Source organism: Canis lupus, chromosome 2 (assembly GCF_003254725.2).
Source record: "Canis lupus dingo isolate Sandy chromosome 2, ASM325472v2, whole genome shotgun sequence".
Taxonomy (NCBI): domain Eukaryota; kingdom Metazoa; phylum Chordata; class Mammalia; order Carnivora; family Canidae; genus Canis; species Canis lupus.
Window position 1 is genome coordinate 34,436,141 of NC_064244.1, and position 23,325 is coordinate 34,459,465.

The 23,325-nt window shown below is 43.7% G+C and overlaps 2 protein-coding genes across 7 annotated transcripts; one reads left to right on the top strand and one right to left on the bottom strand.

The window, feature by feature from the left end:
* Positions 1 to 65: 65 nt before the first annotated feature.
* Positions 66 to 15,330, bottom strand: HARS1 (histidyl-tRNA synthetase 1). 3 transcript variants are annotated; one of them, XM_025445070.3, is made up of 13 exons: positions 15,156 to 15,330; positions 14,793 to 14,882; positions 8,072 to 8,191; positions 5,418 to 5,513; positions 4,659 to 4,784; positions 3,872 to 3,979; positions 3,624 to 3,722; positions 3,302 to 3,395; positions 2,961 to 3,088; positions 2,625 to 2,867; positions 1,122 to 1,238; positions 797 to 947; positions 66 to 486 (listed from the first exon to the last, which is right to left on the bottom strand). In XM_025445070.3, exons 1-13 carry the CDS (start codon positions 15,243 to 15,245, stop codon positions 410 to 412), a joined length of 1,539 nt encoding a protein of 512 aa, XP_025300855.1. In that variant the 5' UTR covers positions 15,246 to 15,330; the 3' UTR covers positions 66 to 409. The 3 variants fall into 3 exon arrangements, with proteins under 3 accessions (XP_025300855.1, XP_025300856.1, XP_048957864.1); XM_025445071.3 differs by having other exon boundaries at positions 801 to 947; positions 15,156 to 15,329; XM_049101907.1 differs by lacking the exon at positions 797 to 947.
* HARS2 (histidyl-tRNA synthetase 2, mitochondrial) lies at positions 15,327 to 22,980 on the top strand. 4 transcript variants are annotated; one of them, XM_025445074.1, is made up of 14 exons: positions 15,327 to 15,441; positions 15,534 to 15,684; positions 16,879 to 16,953; positions 17,392 to 17,511; positions 17,633 to 17,728; positions 18,687 to 18,812; positions 18,920 to 19,027; positions 19,284 to 19,382; positions 19,671 to 19,764; positions 20,087 to 20,214; positions 20,309 to 20,548; positions 20,910 to 21,026; positions 21,231 to 21,377; positions 22,187 to 22,980. In XM_025445074.1, the coding sequence occupies exons 2-14, from the start codon at positions 15,574 to 15,576 to the stop codon at positions 22,244 to 22,246; spliced, it is 1,521 nt and encodes a 506-aa protein (XP_025300859.1). In that variant the 5' UTR covers positions 15,327 to 15,441; positions 15,534 to 15,573; the 3' UTR covers positions 22,247 to 22,980. The 4 variants fall into 4 exon arrangements, with proteins under 4 accessions (XP_025300859.1, XP_025300860.1, XP_048957873.1 ...); XM_049101916.1 differs by lacking the exon at positions 15,534 to 15,684 and having other exon boundaries at positions 15,389 to 15,441; XM_025445075.3 differs by lacking the exon at positions 19,284 to 19,382 and having other exon boundaries at positions 15,365 to 15,684.
* Positions 22,981 to 23,325: the final 345 nt, after the last annotated feature.

Consider the following 23,325-nt stretch of genomic DNA (forward strand, 5'->3'; position numbering starts at 1 on the left):
TAGTTGGAATAGGAGGCCCAAGCTCCCACAGAGAAGGCAGGGCTAGGCCATAGTGACACACAAGCTCCAGTGGTTGAGTCATTTTATTGGACCTTTAAGGGTTGGTTGTGGGGAGCATTCCCTCCATTTGGTCAGGGTTCTGCATAGGGGTCCTGCAGGGGAGACCAACTTAGGCTCCATCCCTGGAGCAGAGACTCAGCCCCCAGGATCTCTTATGGAAAAATGGTGTAATACCTGGCCATTTTTGCCCGTGATTACCAATAAAGTATTCATAATAAAAAATCTCTGTTCTGACTACTGTGGAGGTCTTCCTGCTGGAAAAGAAGTGTGCAAAGCTGTTCGTAGTACATATGCAGAGTCTTGTTTTAGCCACAAATAGTGCCAGTCCCACTTTCCCCTGATAGTTTGCTCAACTCAGCAGATGCAAAAGGGCTGGCTTGTTCTCCTTTTGATTTCTTCCACAAGGTCTTCTCTTGGGACGTCCACCTGGCCAGGATGGGTAAAGAAGATGGTATGAGCATCTCTGACTCCACTGCTCCCAAGTGCCCACTCCTTCCTCTAGTCACCAGGCTTGGCTCAGCTGGGAGCAGGAATGCAGGCAAAGGAGCCAGAGACACAAAGTATGGTTGCAGATGGGACTCCTATCCTACTATGACAATAGTAACAGGTTAATAACCCTTTAGTCTTTTCCGAGTGGGTATTAACATGAGTTCCAGACTTTTGCTTGGGTCTTGAATGAGCACAGCCTGCCCAAATGGCATACATTCCCCTTCCCTCAGCCTCTCTAGCCACCTACCTACCTCTTCCCTGCTGGCCACTGATCGGAGCTTGATGACCCCATCCTTGAGCTCCTGCTCACCAATGATGGCCACCAGTGGGATGCCTGCCTCCTCACAGTATTGCAACTGGTTCAGCAACTTAGGGTTCTTCTTATAGAGCAGCTCTGCCTGCAGGGGACCAGGGCAGAAGATGAAGGCTGGCTTCTACTGTTCTCAGGGACAACTTCCTTGGGGCCCACGTGCTCTTAGCTCTCCTCCACGAAGCTGCTATGGATGAGCTTTTATTTAGGCTGTGCCCAGCACTCCCAAGTTCACTGCCACCCTGGAACTGGCCTCCTCTACCTTGATCCCAGCATTCCAGAGCTCTGAGACAAGCTTTAGTCTCTCCTCCAGCAGCTTTTTCTGTGCAGATGCCACAAGCACTTGTGTCTCTGTGGTCCGTACTTTCTCCTCCGTAGCCTGGGGAAGGGTCAAATAAGAGTCCGAGCTGGGCTACCTTCAAGCAGCCAAGCGAGCAGGCTGTTGTCAGGATTCTGACCTATCAACTACGCATAAGGTAGCTCCTAGAAGGTATAAGAAACGAACTGCCTGGCTTGTACGTATAGCTTACCAGAAAAGATAACAAAGGGCAAGAGCCAAGGTAGTTTATGTACATAACTTCAAACTTGTCTCCTTCTAGTACCTTAAGGGGCCATGAGAATATTCACATAGAAATGATACTGTGAACTCACCCGGTCCCCATATACTATCAGCCCAGTCAAGGGACTGTGCCTCTTATACTTCAGTCATAGGGCCCAACCCAGGGTATGGGTGGATAGGGGTAAAGAGAGAATGCTGCTGCTGCTGCCCATTGTCTTTTTCTTGTAAACTATTTTCATAGTTCTTAACAACATACAATGCCTACTGGAACACTGACCTCAATTGGGAAACATGGTTTCCACTCCAGAGAAAAGGATGGGAGCACTGGGAAGATTACTGCCAGAGCATTCCCCAGGGGATGAAATGCATCCAGCCAGTTAAAAGCAGCATCAAAGGAGTGCTTGAGGTCATGAGGGCCTTCCCTCTAGAGGCTAGAGAGTCAAGATAGCCATCTGAAGAATCCCAAGGCCTAAAACACATGCTTACCACTTAGAGGTGATATCAGAGGAGTTAGGAGCAAGACTTTGGAGTTAGACTGCCTGGATTTGCATTCTGACCCTGGTACTTAAAAGTTTCACAGCTGGGGCACCTAGGTGGCTCAGCCAGGTCATGATCCCAGGGTCCTGGGATCAAGCCCTGCATCGGGCTCCCTACTTGTCAGGGAGCCTGCTTCTCCCTCTTTTTCTGCCTCTCCCCCTACTTGTGCTCTGTCTCTCAAAATAATAAACAAACAAACAAATAAATAAAATATCAAAAAAAGGTTTCACCACCTTGGGCAAATTATGACTTATAGTGCTTCAGTTCCCTTGGCTACAAAATGCAGATAATAAAAGTAGCTACTCTCAGAGGGCTGTGCAAGAATTTTAGTAGATAATGCATGAAAAGCACTAAGCACAGTGCCCAGCACACAGTAATAAAATATTAAGCATTCTGTATTCTGAAGATTGATGTCTTTGGATATACCACCCCATGACTTCCGACAGTGCTGAGGGAAGTAGGGACCCAGAGGAAAGGATTCTGGGGAGAATGAAGGATCCAAGATCCATCAAGTTGGCCTACAATGGAGTAGAAGTCCATTAAACACAGCAACCATCTTTTCTCCATTTCTTTCCAAAGATGCTCCTTGCCCAAAACAGTACCATTCGCCCCCTTGAAGAACAAAGAAAACAGCTCATATGCCAGTAGCTGCCTGCCCCCAGGACTTACCTCTAGCCTCTGCTCCACAATGGAAAAGATCCGCTCCACCCCAATGCTGAGCCCCACGCATGGCACCTTGCGTCCTTTAGGGTCGAACATGCCCACCAGCCCATCATAGCGTCCTCCAGCAGCCACACTGCCCACACCCAGGGGCTCTTCCCCTGCCTGCACTGGGGTTTGTAGCAGCACCGCCTCATAGATCACCCCAGTATAGTAGTCTAGCCCTCGAGCGAGGCTTAGGTCGAAGGAGATCTATGGGGACAAGATCATAGTCAGTACCAGATAAGGATCAAGGATCTGAAACCTCACACCTCAGCTAAAGTGTCCACTCCCAACCTGACTCACCTTGTCAGCAATGCCAAACAGGGTCAAGTATTCAAACAGTAGTTTTAGGTCTCCCAGGCCCTCCAAGGCCTGTTTGTTTTGGGACAGTTCAGGATCCTGGAGCAGCTGTTCCACTAGGGATATCCCACCTGGGGAGACATCATTTGTGAGCCAGACTGAGTGACAAAAGGAAAAAAGCAGAGGCTCTCTTTACCTTTTTCCCTGGACTACATGTAGGTATGCATGCTTGCATACACACACACACACACACACACACACACACACACACACACACACAGTGTTGGCCTAAGAGTTAAGGCCAGTGAGATGGCTGTTGGAGAGAGGCAGGATCTATTTCTCACCATGCTGCTGGACGTAGTCCCCAATGTGGTCAGCCACCTCGGGTGCGAGGCCCTTCTCTCCCACCATCTCATTCTTTACTTCCTCCCAGGACACCTAGGCAGACAGATGCCAGTAAGGGACCCCTGGGAAGCTTCTCCACTGCAGGGCAAGTGTGGGCCCTCCTGAGGGGGCAGTTTGGGAGAAGTTCCTTTCAACCTATATTCTGGGGCCAATCTTCCTTTGGTGAGCACAGAGGCAGGCCCCTCCCTCTCTCCTGATCTTGTTTTACATTTCTCAGAGAAGGTGGGATGTACGAAAAGAGTGAAGTGTTTAGCTCATTACCTTGTCCAACTTGTCCACTGAGGAGCAGATGGTACGGAACTTGCTATCAGGAACACCACAGATGGCAAACATCCCATCTAGGATGCGCCTATCATTTACCTGTAGGGACCCAAGGCATAGTGAGGAGGGAATCTCTTTATATGACTGTCAATGGTCTTGTCATTTCGCTATTGGTCTCTCTGCACAAGGATATTTTCTTATGACAGGCTAGGCCCAGCTTTGCCCTTCCAGACCCATTCAGCTCTGACCTTGACTAGGAAGTCGCCTATCTGAAGGGATCTCAGGATCTCACACATGATCTCCAGGCACTCTGCATCAGGGATCATGGGGTCAAATTGTCCGGCAATGTCAAAGTCCTGCAGGGAGATGGGTAGTTATAGTTCTCAGGGTTTTAACCTACTTAAGCAGGGGAAGGCCTGGGGGGGGGGGCCGCTAGGGAGACGGGGGGATGGGCTGGTCCTGGGAGCTCTGTTCTCTCCCTATAAACACCTGTTTGCACTCATGCATACACCACCTTCTTCATTATCTGTCTGACCACCCACCCAGAGGAAATGCCCAGCATTCCTGGTTTTCTTAACCAACCCAGGTTTCCTTTCTGTCTACATTGCTTCATTATCTCACTCATCTACTTTCCCTTATTTCCTCCTAGCACCACGGGGGCAAATATATGGCTTTAGTCCTTAGCCATTTTCTCTATTCAGAAGCTCTGCCACCACTCTGGATGATCTGATACTTCAAATCCAATTTCTCCATCCTTTGCTGTAATCCTATCACTGTGGTTTAATACAAAGCACTGGACTATGAGTTCACTTCTGACTTTGGCTTTCTTATCCTTATGATCTCTTCATCTTGCTGAGTCTCACATTTACTTGTATGTAAAATAGGGAGAATCATCCCTATCCTCTACATGAAAATATTAAAGAAATGTAACAGCATGATTTGGTGAATCCAGTTTGTTCAGAACACCATGAGTACTCAGTAGATTCTACTAAGTTGATGGAGGGCTATGTTCCCCGTCATGCCCCACATACTCACACACTGATAGAATTCCCGATACCGGCCTCGGGTCATGGCTGGGTTATCGCGCCGATATACTTTGGCTATGTGGTAGCGTTTAATGTTGGTCAGTTTATTCATTGCCAAATATCGAGCAAAAGGAACCTGGTAACAGTTAAGGAGAAAGCCTCCTCCTCACACAGTCTGGCAGTTGATTATCACCACCACCAGAAGCTGTGGTCTAACCTCTCTGTGTGTGTGAGTAAAACCACAACCTGTGAGATTAGGAGCATTTCTGAACATCAGGAAGAATCAACTTTGTGACCACAAGGGGCAGCAGAAGTCTCAAAAAAGATTAAGGTTCCTTTCTTTTTGGTTAGTGTCTCTCCTGGGCTATGCTGAGCAAAGCCGGGAGCCAGGGAGATGGGTCAGAGAGCAGAAAAAGGTCTTCATGTAGGATTTCTGAGGAGATGATTCTCTGACATAGCTTGGAGATAAAGAAAGGAGAGCTCTGTCCACTGGACAGGGCAGGGGAGAGATATTCTGGAGCCAAGGGATTATTGAGTTGGAACTGGTTCCTAACATAAAGTCTCACTCAGGATTCAGAAGACTTTTAAGGCTATGTTCTGTTTAGCCAAAATCTCATTCCTAGTTTAAAGAAATAAGTTCCCTAATTGCCACAAGCATCATATTTAATCCCACCCATGTCTGGCTGTCCCCAAACCTGAGACTAGAAAAAGCCCAGGCCAATAAGAACTAATTGATCCAAAGTACCAAGAACCCAAGTTAGAAAGATACAGTGAGGTCATAGCGAAGGGACAATAGCTCTCCACCCTGGTCCTTCAGATCATAGATAAGCTTAGAGTCTTCTCCATACTTTCCAGTCAGTGTTTCCTGGAGAAAATATAAAGAAATGTGATCACAATGATAAATATAACAATTTAAAAGGAAGTTGTTGGTTTTTTTTTTTTTATTTTTAGATTTTATTTATTTATTTGAGAGAGAGAGCGAGTGAACATGTGCACAAGCAAGGGGGAGGAACAGAGGGAGAAGCAGGCTCCCCGCCAAGCAGGAAGCCCGATGCAGGGCTGGATCCCAGGACCCTGGGATCTGGAGCCAAAGGCAGATGCCTATCCAACTGAGCCACCCAGGCACCTAAAAGGAAGTTTTTTTTTTTTTTTTTTTTTTTTTAAAGATTTTATTTATTTATTCATAGAGACACAGCTAGAGAGAGAGACAGAGACACAGGCAGAGGGAGAAGCAAGCCCCATGCAGGGAGCCCGATGTGGGACTCGATCCCAGGGTCTCCAGGATCACACCCTGGGCTGCAGGCGGCGCTAAACCGCTGCGCCACTGGGGCTGCCCTAAAAGGAAGTTTTAAAACAAAAACACTATCCTAACATGCCTATTTCAACTTGTCTGTATTTCTGCTGCTCTCTATCCTAATGCTTATGTATTAAGTGTTAATTATAATCAAAAGAAAATACCAATTTCCATTTGGGGACACAATGGAAGTATTATTTTTATTTATTTTTTTGGAAGTATTATTTTTAAAAGCTGCATTATACTTCAGTGAGAAGCAACTCTGTATTTTCTTCCTTCCTGGTATTAACTGTTAACTGATTAGGTTTTTCCAAAACATTTATTTGTTTTAAGATTTTATTTATTTGTCAGAGAGAAGGAGAGAGCACGTGTGTGCACAAGCAGGGGGAACAGTAGGCAGAGGGAGAAACAGGGTCTCTGATGAGCAGGGAGCCTGATGTAGGGCTCTAACCGAGGACCCTGGGATCATGACCTGAACTGAAGGCAGACACTTATCCGACTGAGCCACCCAGGCACCCTGTTCTTTAACATTTCAATAAATATATTTTGGTATATAGTTTTTTCTTTGGAATATATATTTTTGAAGATTACCTCCTAAGAGTGGATTATTTGATCAACAAACTTTTATGATGCCTATAGGTTGAACAATGTCAAAAGGCAAAACTGACATAGCAGCTCTTGCCATGTGATATCTTCAATAAGGTGATAACATTATTTCACTTACCAGAAAGTTTAAAAAGCCTGGAAATTCCCAGTGTGTAGAATTAGAAACACTTATACATTGGTTGGTGTTATGGGCTGAATTGTGTCCCTTTTAAAATTCATATATTGTAATCCTATCCCCCAGTAACCTCAGAATGTGACTATATTTGGAGACAGGGTCTTGAAAAGGCATTTAAGCTAAAATGATGTCGTTAGAGTAGGCCCTAATCCAACAGAAGTCCTTATAAAAAGAGGAAAATTGGACACAGACAGAAGGAAGATGATGTGAAGACACGGGGAAGACACCACCTACAGCCAAAGAGCAAGGCCTGAAACAGATCCTTCATGACCCTCTGAAAGAACCAGCCTGCTGACACTTTGTCTTGGACTTCTAGCCTCCTGACACTACATTTGTTGTTTAAGTCACCCAGTCCCTGGTACTTTGTTATGGCAGCCCTAGCAAACTAATATAACTGGTAAACATAAATGAGTACAGTCTTTTGACCCAGCAATTTTCTATGAACTTACCCTGCAAATGAATGCCCACCAGTACCAGACATTGCTCTAAGCACTAAATATACATCAGTGAACAAAACAATAGTAGTCTATGCCCTCATGGATCTTTCAGTATGAGGGAGAACAGGCAGTACACCAATGCAAGGAAACAAATTAACAGATAATTTCAGTTAGTGATAATTTCTCTAATGGAAATAAAACAGGTCGAAGTGATAAACAAGGGATACTTTGGACAAGATAGTTGGAGAGGACTATTTGAAGAATGGCATTTTAGTGGAGTCTGAAATTAAAATCCTTAATCTCTAATTTAATCTGAAATTCTAGGGGCAAGGGAGTTTAAGAAAAGGGAAGAGCAAGTACAAAGTCCCTGAGATAGAAACATTTAGAATGGTGCAGGAATAGAAAAAAGACCAGAATATGGGACACCTGGGTGACTCAGCAGTTGAGCATCTGCTTTTGGCTTGAGGCGTGATCCCGGAGGCCTGGGATCGAGTCCCACATTGGGCTCCCTGCATGGAGCCTGCTTTTCCCTCTGCCTGTGTCTCTGCCTCTCTGTATCTCTCATGAATAAATAAATAAAATCTTAAAAAAATTAAAATAAAAAAAATCTTAAAAAGAACTAGAAACCATCCCAGGGTCCATCAACAGGAGACTGGTTACTTATTTACCCTTTATATGTATGGTTCATATATATCTAAAAACATCTCAAGTACATAACAAGAAGGGCTCTCTCGTGGAAGCCACTAGCCGTGATCACGGTGAATAAAAACCAGGCCTGTCTTCCTGCTCATCGGAAAAAATCCTGGTCTTTGTCCGCAACAGGGGAGACACCTCTCACTCTCTTGTCATCTTCTTTGTTGTTTGTATATCCACTCTCCCACCGTGCAATTTCCCCCTCAGTCATCCCTCACCTTTAGTTCGAACACAGGTGTATCAATTACTTCTGCACCATGACGCTTGAAGCAGCTGATGATTACATCAAACACCTTCTCTCGAACGGCCATCTGCCGGGGACTGTAGTCTCTTGTACCCTTGGAGTCCAAATCAGCCAAAGAACCAGGGATGAGATTTAAAAACAAACAGGGAACATTAAGGTCTAGAAATATAAAAGGTCTAGAAATATAAAAGCATGACCTCAAAGATGACAAATGCAAATACTGCCCCAAACTCAGATTTTGGGCTACAGATTTGTAAAGCCAGCATGAACAATTCCCTAGTAATTATCACACCCATTTGCATTCACCCTTCTAAATTCCATCCCCTTTTTAGCTTGGTTCTATTTTCTAGAATTCTTAGAATGCTGTTTTCTTTCTTTCTTTCTTTCTTTCTTTCTTTCTTTCTTTCTTTCTTTCTTTCTTTCTTTCTTTCTTTCTTTCTTTCTTTCTTTCTTTCTTTCTTTCTTTCTTTCTTCTCTCTCTCTCTCTCTCTCTCTCTCTTTCTTTCTAGAACAGTATCTTCTGAGAAGTTCTTCGAAAAACTTTTTCTGTGATACCAGAACATTTCCCTGCCTAACAGAAAATACCTACCTGATGACAGGTATATAACTGACTCAAACTGGCTTAGCTAGTTGAATTACAAATTTTATAATTAACATTTCCCCCAGAATAACTTAAAAAAAAATTCTAATAAATACTATTCATTCTCTAATTTGTTTTTTTCTTTTTTTTTTTTAAGATTTTATTTACTTATTCATGAGAGAGAGAGAGAGAGAGAGAGAGAGAGAGAAGCAGGCTCCATGCAGGGAGCCCAATGTGGGACTCGATCCCGGGACTCCAGGATCACGCCATGGGCCGAAGGCAGGCGCTAAACCACAGAGCCACCCGGGGATCCCCTCTAATTTGTTTCTAATAGTTCTATGACAGAGGCTGGGCAGATACCTTTTATGGATGAATTACAGGATATAGAGAGGTTAAGTCATTACCTAAGGCCACTCAGCAGGTTCTTCCATATCAGACTGTCTGGTCTGGGTGTTTACACCCTATCAAGTCTTTAGTCTCAGGACCTCTTTAAAACCTTACTATTTATTTATTAGGGACCCCAAAGTGGATTATACCTGTCAATGTTTATTGTATTAGAAATTAAAACTGTGAACATTTAAGAATATTTATTAATTCACTTAACAAATAGTAAATCCATGCACATTAACATAAATAACATTTTAGGAAAATGTTATTTCCCAAAACAAAAAAAATTTGGTGAGAAGGGTGGTGCTGATTTACATTTTTGCAAATCTTTAATGTCTTGCCTGAAAGAAGACAACTGAATTCTTATACATGCCTTGTATATTCAGTTGTTTGTGAGATGTTGTTCTAGTTAAATAAAGAAAATCTAGCCTTACAAAGGTGTGTAATTGTAAAAGAAGGAATATATTGTTTTTATTTATTTTTTATTGGAGTTCAATTTGCCAACATATAGCATAACACCCAGTGCTCATCCCATCAAGTGCCTTCCTCAGTGCCCGTCACCCAGTCACCCCCACCCCCCACCCACCTCCCTTTCTACCACCCCTTGTTCGTTTCAGGAATATATTTTTTTTAATATTTTATTTATTTATTCATGAGAGACACAGAGAGGCAGAGACATAGGCAGAGGGAGAAGCAGGCCCCATGCAGGGAGCCTGAGGTGGGACTTCATCCTGGGACTCCAGGATCACGCCCTGGGCCGAAGGCAGATGTTCAGCCGCTGAGCCACCCAGGTGCCCCAAGAAGGAATATTTTAATAAACTTTTCAGCTAACTGTAGATATTCTTCTTTAATGACACCCAAATCCAACAAATGGTAGTTTTTTAATGATTGGTTGCAATGTGGAATCTGAAAACTTTTCACATTGTTATATTGAAATCTCTTACTTGCTGAGTGAAGTAAGTCAGTCGGAGAAGGACAAATATTATATGTTCTCATTCATGTGGGGAATATAAATAATAGTGAAAGGGAATAGAGGGGAAGGGAGAAGAAATGTGTGGGAAATATCAGAAAGGGAGACAGAACGTAAAGACTGCTAACTCTGGGAAACGAACTAGGGGTGGTAGAAGGGGAGGAGGGCGGGGGGTGGGAGTGAATGGGTGACGGGCACTGGGGGTTATTCTGTATGTTGGTAAATTGAACACCAATAAAAAATAAAAAAAATAAAATCTCTTACTTTTATATGGTACCCAGAATTCACAGAAACAGAAAGTAGAACAGTAGTTCCCTGGGGGCTGGAGGGAGGGAGGGTAGAGGGGAGACTTCTTTTTCTTTTTTTTTAAAGATTTTATTTATTTATTCATGAGAGAGACAGAGAGAGAGAAAGGCAGAACCACAGGCAGAGGGAGAAGCAGGCTCCATGTATGGAGCCTGATGTAGGACTTGATCCCTGGTCTCCAGGATCACACCCTGGGCTGTAGGCGGCGCTAAACCGCTGGGCCACGGAGTGGGGTGGTGGTGGGGGGTGGAGGGGGTGGGGGGTGGAGGGGGGGTGGAAAGTGGGGGGGGATGGGGGGGTGCTGCCCGGGACTTATTCTTAATAGGTACAGAATGTCAGTTTGGTATGATAAAAAACTTCTAGGGATGAGCTGGGGTGATGGTTGCACAACAATGTAAACCACTTAATGCCACCAAACTGTATACTTAAAAATAGTTTAAAAAGGGGACACCTCTCAGTGGTTGAGCATTTGTCTTTGGCTCAGGTCGTGATACTGGGGTCCTGGGATTGAGTCCCACATTGGGTTCCCCACAGGGAGCCTGCTTCTCCCTCTGTGTCTCTGCCTCTCTCTCTATGGCTCTATGAATAAATAAGTAAAATCTTTTAAAAGCAGGGGGCACCTGGGTGGCTCAGGCTGTTAAGCATCTGCCTAAGGCCCAGGTTATGATCCCAGGGTCCTAGGACTGAGCTCCACATCGGGAGCTCAGATGAGCTCGGATGAGCAGGGATGCTCATCCAACCGTACCCTTCCATACTCTCTTGCACATGCTGTTGTCTCTCTGGCAAATAAATGAAATCTATTTAAAAATGGTTAAAATGGCAAATTTTTTGTTACATATATTTTACCATAATTTAAAAAACATCTATTACTCCATCTTGGACTTTGAATGAATCTTTTACCCATGCATGATTTTATAACATTATACATTGATCATGTGAAAAATAATGGTTCATTGATAAATTATGCAGATCTTCCAAATATTACACACTTCATTATATCAGAAGACACACTTGTTAATATCAACACAGATATTGCCAGGAAAGTCTAACTACTATACTGGGGAGCTGTCTAGCTCATGATGAAAGACACAAGTTTCTTGAAATCCCTACTTTCACCTGAATGCTTGAATGTTATCATTGGTAACAAATATTGTCAGAAGTTTTCCTTGAGGTGACAAAGCTCACTTCATTCATTTTCCTCAAGATGTCTCTCAAATACCAAATCTTTTTTTTTTTTTTAATTTTTATTTATTTATGATAGTCACACAGAGAGAGAGAGAGAGGCAGAGACACAGGCAGAGGGAGAAGCAGGCTCCATGCACCGGGAGCCCAACGTGGCATTCGATCCCGGGTCTCCAGGATCGTGCCCTGGGCCAAAGGCAGGCGCTAAACCGCTGTGCCACCCAGGGATCCCTCAAATACCAAATCTTTAAAGCAACATTTGTCTTTCAGTTTTTCTTTCAAATAAAAAAAAGGTGTTGTGTGAAGAAAGTAGCTAGTTAGCTTAAATTCATGCAAGGGCCCAAGAGTTTTTCCTACTTTGGAATGCAGCAGGAGTGCTTTATGTATACTTCCAATTTCATCACATGGAATACTAAAAAAGAATGTAGTCAAAGGTTGACCTTCAATAAAATGAGTAATTTTTATTGTTTTATCAAGGAAATTCCTAAGTAAAACTTACACACACACTCACACACACACATGTATTTTTTTTTTCTGCAAATGCATGGAAGAACATGATGTCTATTATTAGTACAATGTAGTGCCACTGTCATGTTTCATGCTAAGACATCAGCAGTTCTACTTTTCAGTGCTTTTGAATCTTCATAGCAAGTGTGGTCACAAAGGCAAGTAATGTTTCAGTATTATAAAAATAATTCTGACTATAAAACCTTTTGAGAGTTCTGTCCCCACGATATTGAGTTTTCTGTTAATATAAATCACACATCAAAAAATTGTGTTTCAACAAACTAAAGTGGATATTAATTCTCCAGTATAATCTTTCTTTTAAAATAGTATAGAGGGACACCTAGGTGGCTTAGCGGTTACACGCCTGCCTTTAGCTCAGGTTGTGATCCTGGGATCTGGGATTGAGTCCCACATTGGACCCCCCTGCAAGGAGCCTGCTTCTCCCTCTGCCTATGTCTCTGCCTCTCTCTCTCAGCAGTCTTTGCTGCTCATGAATAAATAAATCTTTAAAAAATAAATAAAATAGTATAGAGATTTTCAAACACACAATATAGGGAATAGTATCACAGACCACCATGCATCTATTACCCAGCTTCAATAACCATCAGCATCTGTTATTTTTATTTTATCTAAGCCCAACATCTTTTTTTCTGGAGTATTTTAAAGTAAATCCAGACACCATATCAGTTTGTCCATAAATATTTCAGTATGATTTTCTAATGCACAAGGTTTAAAAAAAGCCAAAACACTATAATACCTTTATTACAACAAAACAAACAGCCACCCATTCATATTACCTAATACCCAAGCCATGTTTAAATTTCCCCAATTGCCTCAAGAATAAAGGGAAAAAAATGAGTGGGAAATATCAGAAAGAGAGACAGAACATGAGAGATTCCTAACTCTGGGAAACGAACTAGGGCGGGTGGAAGGGGAGGTGGGCGGGGGGTGGGAGTGACTGGGTGACGGGCACTGAAGGGGGCACTTGATGGGATGAGCATTGGGTGTTATTCTATATGTTGGCAAATTGAACACCAATAAAAAATAAATTTATATATATATAAAATTTTTTTTTTTATGGTTGGCTCACTTGAATTAGATTCTAAATGAAGCCCAGTCACTGTATTTGTCTCTTTATCTATTTAATCCACGACAGGTTCCTTTCCTTTTTTTTTTTTTTTTTTTAAGTGCCATTTATTTGTTGAGGAAATTGAATTATTTGTCTTAAAGAACTTTTCATATTCTAGATTTCATTAACAATATATCCAATGTGTCACTTAATACATTCCGCCATCTCCCATATTTTTGGTAAACTGATGGTTAGGTCAAAAGGCCTGATTAGATTCAGGTTCAATTTTTCTTGGCAGGAAAAGTTCATAGGTGGTGCTGTGTACTTCTTATTGCATCACATAAGGTGAAACATAATGTCTGGTTGCCCTACTTTTAATGATGTTAAGATTGATTGTTGGGTTTACGTGAGGCCAGCCTGATCTATCATAAATTCCCCATTAATCTTATCACTAGATAGTTTGAAAAAACTATGGATACCACTGTTTTGTGATTTTATTGTCTCTTTAACCTCCAATATTAGTTGTGTGTAGAAGGGAATAGCCCAATGAATTTAGGAGCCCAAAGAATGAACCTAAAAAGGCGACACCTCAATGCATGGAAGACTCCTCTTCTTTGGAATCCAATTTCACAATACATTTATTGACTATTTATTCAGTTCCAGATACCTACTCTCAGCCTCTCAGGGTAAATAAACCATGTGAATAACTAAAAGTCACCAAGAAATGCAATAATAGAGATATATATGAGGTGCCTAGGGAACCCAGATGAAACAGTAAATAGTTCTGTTTATAGAGCTTACAAAGAATGATATCTAAACTAAAATCCTGGAGGCTGGACTAGTAATCTACAACCTCATTCCACTCCACTCCACTCTACTCTCCCTCTATATTTGGTTCTACTCATACAGGTCTTTTTCTAGTTCCTGGAAACTATAAGCATTCTTCTCTCCTTCAGGATTTCCATACTCTACCTGAACTTATCTTCCTTACACTCCTCCCCTGGCTACTTCCCATTCATCCTAAGTCAGTTGGGTCAGTTAGTACATTACTTCTTCATCGAGGCTTTTTCAGACTCTCTAGTTCTTTCCTGTTTATCTCAGAATTCTTGTTATTTCTTTATTTTTTTATTTTTAAAGATTTTTATTTATTTATTCATGAGAGATACACAGAGATAGGCAGAGACACAGGCAAAGGGGGAAGCAGGTTCCTCTCAGGGAGCTGGATGGGGGACTCCATCCTGGTACCCTGGGATCACACCCTGAGCCTAAGGCAGATGTTCAATTACCGAGCCACTCAGGCATCTCTTGTTATTTCTTTATATAATTTATCACAATTTATAATCACATATTCAAGAGTGGGATTATTTGTCCCGAGTCCATTTCGTTCAGTAGAATGTAAGCTCCATGAGGGCAGGCTGTATTGTTCACCATGGTATACTCACTGATTCCTACAGTGCTAGGCATATAGTAAGCACTCAAAAAATATTTACTGAATGAAAGAAAGAATAGGTGTAGCTGGCATACTACTAAGCACCCAGTTTGTCTAGTTTCTGCCATCACTTTGCTATCCCAGAACGACTCGGACTCCAATTCAGCCCAGCACCCAGAACAACTGTTCAGGGAAGCAGGGGCATCCACGTTTGGGAGTGGAATTAGGGGCCTTCGCAGAAGCTCCTTAATGGATTTGTATTTACCTTGGGGGTTTTGAGCACAAACTTCTGTTTCCCTTCATCAGGGCCCAGCTGCGCCTTCAATTTCAGTAGTTTTGCTACCTCCTCCTCGATCTGTGGAAGTAAAATAAGTGCTGGGCGATCACGTCTGCCACTCCCTTCCCTCCTCCGCCATTCATTCAGTATCCCTCCCTCATCAGAATCTGGGCAGATCTCTCCCCTCAGTTGTGCTTCTGTCGGGTTCTACCCGGGACACCTCCCCATCCTGGCCCTGCTCCTTCCTATCCGCCGGGTCCCTTTTCCTACATCTCTTTCCTCTATGCAGACCACCTAGTTCCATGTCCCCCCCGGTCCTATTTTGGTCTCTCCCAGCCACCTGGGTCGCACCTGCTCAGCGCTGGCCTTCTGCTGCTTGAGGCCCCGCACGCGCTCTCCCTGAAGTCGCACTAGCTCCTCCAGTGCTGCACGTTCTGCCATATTGCGGCCAACTGGCGCTGAGGGCTGTCTAGACCCGCTGTGGTTGCCGCAGCCTCAGCTCGGATAACTTCCGGCTATCGAGTCACTGGACCGCACGCCTAGAGGGCCCCCGTCGAAACACTTCCGGCTGCTCCCGGAAGTGCCGAAGCTGAGACGGTGCCTGAAAGGTTCGGAGCCAGCCTTCAGGCTTTGGAAGGTAAGGAAGTGATCTTTTCGCTGGTGCTACGGCTAACCTCTACAGCGCTCTGCACACTTACTGCGGTGGGGTCCGACCTGCTTCGTCCCCAGGTCTTTTGGCTCTTGTCTCGGAAAGGCGGCTTCCTGTTACATGATGCCCCCGTTCGGACTCCTGCACCGGAGGGCCTGGGCTTCACTGTTTGGCCAGCTCCTGCGGCCGTCCGGTCTTGTGTGCATCGGGGAGGTCCATTTTCATAGCCAGGTGAGCCAGACTGAGTGGTCTGTCGGGGCAGGATATTCAGGTCTGAAAGTATGGACTCTCGGCCTGCGTTCCAGTAGTACAGTTGTTTTTTGTTTTTGTTTTTGAGTGGTTTGCTGGTACTGAGCCAAGTATTTTAGATACTTAGCCATTTAATCCTCATAGCAATTTTGAGAGGTTGGGATTATTTCCATTTTACAGTTGAGGAAACAGTCTGCAAGGTTAAATGACTTATCTACAAATATATAGTAAAGGGAGCATTTTTAATACAGGCCCACAATCCCTTATGGGAACCTCTTGGGGGTCAAACACATTCTTAAGCAAAGTATATGAATATCCCCATTAAGTGAAATGACAGAAGACCATAAGTAGACTGAATTCACATTAGAATTTATCTTAAAGTGAACTCTGCGCCCCCCCCCCCCAAAAAGAAACCCCAAAACAAACCACTTTCTGTTTTTTAAAGATTTTTGGATTTTGGAATTGCATATGGACTTAAACTGCCATCCTTTGGAAGAGAGAATTGCCAAAATATGGAACTACCACACTATGTTTGTGAAAGGGCGTACAGCCTGCTGCTAATAAATAAAATTATCGGTTCAGTTTTACTTTAGGAAAGACCCTAGCAGATGCTTTGTGCTATCATGAACAACAGGGCTCAGGTCTTTTGTTATTAATTTTCAGTCACAGCATCTTACCAGTCTGATTTTTTAGTTCGACTTATTTAGTTCGATCCATTCTTGTTCATTCCATAGGCGTATTGTATGTTTTGGGCTGGTTCTCCTGTCTTCGGGTTACTTTTTCCATGTCTCTAAGCCTAATGACCATTGATTGTTACCTTATTAAAAATTCATTTATTGCTCTTTGAGTAGGAACTAAGAATTGGAGATCATACTAATCCCTACTCCTTGATGGTTGGTGGCAGTAATGGTGGGTTGTCCTGTGCCTTCATTGTTCTCAGGTGCTTTTCCAGACATTAAAAACTCCGAATATGATAAAGACCTGACCTTATGTGTATTACATATATAGTGCAAATACAGTGTATATTTTGGAAGGAGGCTGAGATTGAAATAGATAAAACAGTAGTCAGGCTGTGTGTTGCTCAGGGCCAGATGTCTTTGCAGGTCACTTGCAAAGGTGTCTGTCCTAGGCCTGACCAGTCTTGTGGCTCACATCTCACATTCCTTTTCCTGCCAGGTTTCAGAGGCTGTGTTAATATCCCAACTGAAACCACATCAAGAAAAATCAAATTTTGTTATCAAGACCCCAAAGGTAATGCCTTTTGCCTCACCGTATCCTATTAGATGCCTTGAGGATTGCCTTCTGCTCCGCTTGTCTTTTCCTAACCCCTTTTAATGTCTTTTTAGAGTAATTTCATTATGCTTGAGGTACTGATTGGGCTCAGTCATCTGAACTCAAAGGGATTTTAACTTCAGATTTTCTTGTATAGATTTTTTTTTTAAGATTTTATTTATTTATTCATGAGAGACACAAAGAGAGGCAGAGACACAGGTAGAGGGAGAAGCAGGCCCTATGCAGGAAGCCGGATGTGGGACTTGATCCCGGGACTCTGGGATCATGCCCTGAGCCAAGGGCAGACGCTCAACCACTGAGCCACCCAGGCATCCCTAGTATGGCTTTTTAACCCTTTGTCTTAAATGGATTTGTTTTTTTGTCTGTGTTTTCAGTATGGCTGCTTTTGGTTTCCAGGGCACCAGAGATCTTAGTCCCCAGCAGATGGTTGTGAGGGAGAAAATTCTTGATATGGTTATTGACTGCTTTAAACGTCATGGAGCAAAGAGGCTAGATACTCCAGCATTTGAGCTTAAGGTAAGAGGAGAGAGTGCTGGAACTCCCATTTCTTTATCTGCCTTTAGTTTCCTGAAGAGCTTTTAGTCTGTGTTCTGGAGTCCTCCTTTGAACTTTGGTGGGTTTTGTTTGATTCCTGCAGGAAATGCTCACTGAGAAATATGGAGAAGACTCTGGACTAATCTATGATCTGAAGGATCAGGGTGGAGAGCTACTGTCCCTGCGCTATGACCTTACTGTATCTTTCTGAGTGTTAGAGACTGACCTCTCTTTCCAAACCCAGGGGAGTTTCTTTGACAAAAGGGACAACTGTGCATCTGGAATCCCATAGGTCTTTTTGCAGCAGCCTTTACTTCCAGTTCCTCCCAGAAGGCAATTCTACCAGCAGAGCCTGGCCCAGATCACTGTCACTTAACTTTACTGTGTATCAGACTCCCTTGGGGAAGATTATAGAAATACCAGGTATCTGGTGCCTAGCCCCAGATATTAATTCTGTACCTGATGTGGGATTCAGCAATCTGCATTTTATTTTTTTAAATATATATTTTTTTATTTATTTATGATAGTCACACAGAGAGAGAGAGAGAGAGAGGCAGAGACATAGGCAGAGGGAGAAGCAGGCTCCATGCACCGGGAGCCCGACGTGGGATTCGATCCCGGGTCTCCAGGATCGCGCCCTGAGCCAAAGGCAGGCGCCAAACCGCTGCGCTACCCAGAGATCCCAGCAATCTGCATTTTAAACAGGCACCTGGGGTCATGAAGAGACAGGTGGTTCTTAGCCTATACTTAAGAAACAAGGACATTAAAAAAAATAAAGAAACATTGACATAGAAGTTACAGGCAAATCTAGGTTCTCAAACTTGACCATTTTGAAATGGTTGAGAATTGATCTGAATGGGAAGGGAACAACCCATACTTGGAGTTCTTGGGTCATTTCTCTTTCAATAGATAGCAGGCCAGCTTCCCTTGTTCTTTTACTGAACTTGCACTTTCGCTTGGTGGGATTCCTTCATTCCTTTATATTGAATGTCAAGTACTGCTAGACCTTGGGGATAGTGGGAAACAAGACAGAGAAGGTTCTTGTTTTCATCCTAGTGGAAGAGATCCAATTGGTAATGGCCCAGTCCTCCAAATGTCTGTACAGTGGGCCTAAGCTTTGGATGCAGTAAACTTTCTCCTTAACCTGTTTATGTGAGGTCCCTTTTGCACGTTATCTCGCCATGAATAAAGTGAAAAGGATGAAACGCTACCAAGTTGGAAAGGTATGGCGACGAGAGAGCCCAACCATAGTCCAAGGCCGCTACAGGGAATTCTGCCAGTGTGTAAGTGACCTGATGGAGGCAGCAGGGTTTGATAGTTTGAGGGGCTACTACCTAGGAACTGGCTGCTCAGTGAAGATTTTTTCCCCCCTTTTTCTGATTTGCTGTAGGATTTTGACATTGCTGGTCAGTTTGACCCTATGATCCCTGATGCAGAGTGTTTGAAGATCATGTGTGAAGTCCTAAGTGGTTTGCAGCTGGGGGACTTTCTCATTAAGGTGAGACCAGGACTGAGGACCGAGTGGAGAAGTCTGGATTTGGCCTGATGCTGTCCCAGAACATCAGTGACCCCAGCCTTTAAGCCTATAGATCTGGGACTTTCTCAGTAGAGCTGTTGTCTTTTATCTATATCTATATAGTCACCCTATGGAATTTTCTTTCTGCACCTTTTATGAGACAGGCTAATAGGGACTGCCATTGTTTTGAGGGAAAGGCATTGACAAGGCACTTGGGTTATTTCCACTGAGTTCACAGGTCAATGATCGGCGGATTTTGGATGGGATATTGGCTGTCTGTGCTGTTCCTCAAAGCAAGTTCCATGCCATCTGCTCCTCTATAGACAAATTAGACAAGGTAACTAAAAACACATACTTCAGTAGACCATATTAAAGTCTGTGCCCTGCCCTCAAATCTTTACCCCTAGAGGAAAATAAGGAGATGGTGACTGGAAGTGAGCTTTTACTGGGGAAGATAAGAAGACCTTCTGAAGCAAGACCTGTGTTTATTGTGCAGTGTATTGACTATGCCTGCGTTTCCTAAGCTGCCTCTGACTTTGCTGCGTGTAGTGTTAGCTATTTGTGACCTTTCCAGTTAGATGAAGAAGGATCTTGGAACTGGGTTAATGTTTGGGTGTTTGCACAGATACCTTGGAAAGATGTGAGACATGAGATGGTGGCAAAGAAAGGCCTGGCTCCTGAAGTGGCTGATAGAATTGGTGACTATGTCCAACGTCATGGTAAGAACCAGCGTTTTCAGAGCTATGTGATAGAACTGGAGTAAAGGGGATGTGTATACAACTTCTATCTCTGAAACAGCACCTTTCCGAAGATATGCTAAGTGCCAGAGCCTGGCCTGAATTTAATTTCCCTTTCACTTAGTGTAATGACCGCTTTATGTCATCAGATGGCAAAGGCAGAAGAGGAGTCTAGTCATTAGAGATCAGGATTTTTTTTTTATAAATAAGAAAATGAGGATTCGTTGGAGCACATGAGGTATAAATTTGGATAAAACACCTCATTGAATAGCACAGACCTTATTTCTCCCATATGTCTCCACAGGTGGGGTATCCCTGGTAGAGGAAATGTTCCAGGATTCTAGACTATCCCAGAACAAGCAGGCCTTAGAGGGTTTGGGGGACTTGAGGTTACTATTTGAATACCTGACTTTATTTGGAATTGCTGAGAAGGTAAGCTGAGTTGAGAATGGACTTCCTGCTGAACTTTGGGGATCTCAGCGTCCTAAGTCTTTTTTGGGGACTTACTGTGGTCTTATTCCCACAGATCTCTTTTGACTTAAGCCTAGCTCGGGGCCTGGACTACTATACTGGAGTGATCTATGAAGCAGTGCTACTACAGACCCCAGCTCAGGCTGAGGAGTGCCTCAATGTGGGCAGTGTGGCTGCTGGTGGACGCTACGATGGGCTGGTGGGCGTGTTTGACCCCAAGGGCCACACGGTGCCATGTGTGGGACTCAGTATTGGGGTGGAGCGAATCTTTGCCATTTTGGAAGAGAGGATGAAGGTAGGTCCTAGGTAGGGGTGCATTTGGGCTGGAGACTAAAGACTCATGTTTGGGCAGCCCCAGTGGCGCAGCGGTTTAGTGCCGTCTGCAGCCTGGGGCGTGATCCTGGAGACCCGGGATGGAGTCCCACATCGGGCTCCCTGCATGGAGCCTGCTTCTCCCTCTGCCTGTATGTCTGCCTCTCTTTCTCTCTGTGTCTCTATGAATAAATAAATAAAATCTTAAAAAAAAAATAAAGACTCATGTTTGTGGATATACAGTTAGACTGTTTTTCTGATGATCCTTTTGTCTTTTTTTTTTTTTAAGTAGTGATACACAGGAGTTTTTTATTAGTTTTGCTTTCCTTTCTCTCTTTAATCAGACTGCTGGTCTGAAGATACGGACCACAGAGACCCAAGTGTTTGTGGCTACACCACAGAAGAACTTTCTTCATGAACGGTTGAAGCTAATTTCAGAGCTTTGGGATGCTGGGATCAAGGTATGGTAGAACTGGTGTCCAAGTCATTGAGGTATATATGGCCATTCAGGTGGCCATTTCTACCTTATGCCTAAGATGGAACTCAAGACTTTTCTGGCGTTTACTAGAGTGTCTTCTAGTAGGAGGGCTAGCTCCTCATTTCTTTGGAAATGCTTGAGTAATGTGGTCGCTTCTAAGCCCTTACTCTCTCTTCACCCTTTTCAGGCAGAGCTGCTGTATAAGAACAACCCTAAACTACTAACTCAGCTGCATTACTGTGAGCACATGGGCATTCCACTGGTGGTCATTATTGGTGAGCAAGAACTGAAAGAAGGGGTAATCAAGCTTCGTTCAGTGGCCAGCAGGGAGGAGGTGAGTGGGAAATAGAACCAAGTGTTTCTACCTTTCTTAGATTCTTTTAAGAAATATGTATCTTATGGTTGAGGAAATATCTCCAGGGTTAATAGTGGTAGAGATGAATGAAGACCCATTCAGGCAACCCTTTAGCCAGTGAATATTAGCTAGGAGGGCAGAAGGACAAATGAAATCTTAATGGGTATTTTGAGACCAATCCAATGAAATCTTTTTTTTTTTTTTTTTTTTTAATTTTTATTTATTTATGATAGCCACACACACACAGAGAGAGAGAGAGGCAGAGACACAGGCAGAGGGAGAAGCAGGCTCCATGCACCGGGAGCCCGATGTGGGATTCGATCCCCGGGTCTCCAGGATCGCGCCCTGGGCCAAAGGCAGGCGCCAAACCACTGCGCCACCCAGGGATCCCCCAATCCAATGAAATAAACATAGATCAGTTGTTTGACTCTCTCTCTCTCTCTCTCTCTCTCTCACACACACACACACACACACACACACACACACTCACTCTCACAAGATTTTATTTTTTAAGTGATCTCTCCACCCTGCTTGGGGCTCAAACTCACAACCCCGAGGTCAAGAGTCACATGCTCTACCAATTCAGCCAGGCAGGTGCCCCAGATATGTGAATCTCTTTAGTCTTGAAAGCGTAATTCTTCAGTTCATCTTGAAGCCCACACTTCTTCCTACTGATTACATAAAGTAGTGGGATCAGATACAGGGTAAAATGAATCTGGAAAAGCAGTGACTAGGAATCTAGAATCACTTTCTAGTTTGTCACATGAAGGTTCTCTTTTGTGTTACAGGTGGCTATTAAACGGGAAAATCTTGTGGCTGAAATTCAGAAGAAACTATCTGAGTCTTGATCCTTGCCTGCTTGCCATCTGCTGCTCTTTCTAGAAGACGTTTCTTCTAGGACTGAGTTCCTGATGGACTTTGCAGTTGCTGGCCAGGATGGGTGACAAGTTCCTCTGCCTCCTCCATCCTTTCTGGGTACAAAGCTGTAGGAGGTCCTGAGGACTCCTGGGCTAGTGTGAGCAGCTATTCTGCATGGGTGCAGATGGCTGGTATGTGAAAGAGACATGCTCTAACTGCAGAGACAGATGGCAGATTTGAAGTGCCATGGAATGCTGCCAACAGGTGCTGAGATGGTTGCTTTGAGCAAGGCTCTAGGAAGGTTGCCCCAGGCTGGGACCATTGAGATAAGAAGTCAGATACGTGGCCTTCCATTGTGGCTTCTGAACCAGATTCTGGGAAATTTGTCCACAACCTGCCCTTGGCTTGTCCAGGGAGTATTGGGAGATAGCAAGGAAGGGGCAAATGGCTGCCTTCTCCTTTTGAGGACAGAGATGCTATCCTAAGGGCATAGGAGTGCTCATGGTTGTGGCATCTCTAGCTCAACTGCTGTTAGTAGAGTGAGGCTGTCTGTTTAGTAATTTTGAATGTTGAATTTAATAGGTGACTTGACAAGATGGTCTAATCTTTTGAGATTTTGGAGACCATTTCCTGTGCCAGAATTACTGCTCGACTATGTTCCATGTTGTCCTATGGAGGTGGCTGTTCTAGAAATGATTGGATAATAAATAAAATACTAAATGTAGTAGTTTGAGTGATTTGTTATCAAGAGATTGGTTTGCATAGGCCATAGAAAACCCTCAAGTGTACACTGCACAATTCTGAGAACTAGGAGCAACCTCCCTGGGGTGATGCTTCTGGATTCAGTGAAGGAAACAGTCAGTTTTCCAGTGCCCCCACTCCACCCCCCATCAACTTGGAAATACAGTCACGTCTAAATGAACATAGTGAGATGCATGCCAGAGTTCACCCTACAGCGTTGCTGATGACTGGCCTTTCCAAGTCCCATCATGTTGATTAAATTGTGCCCTATTGATTGAATGATTATAAAGTTCCTCAGTTGAAAGAAAAATGATTTAACCGAATGATG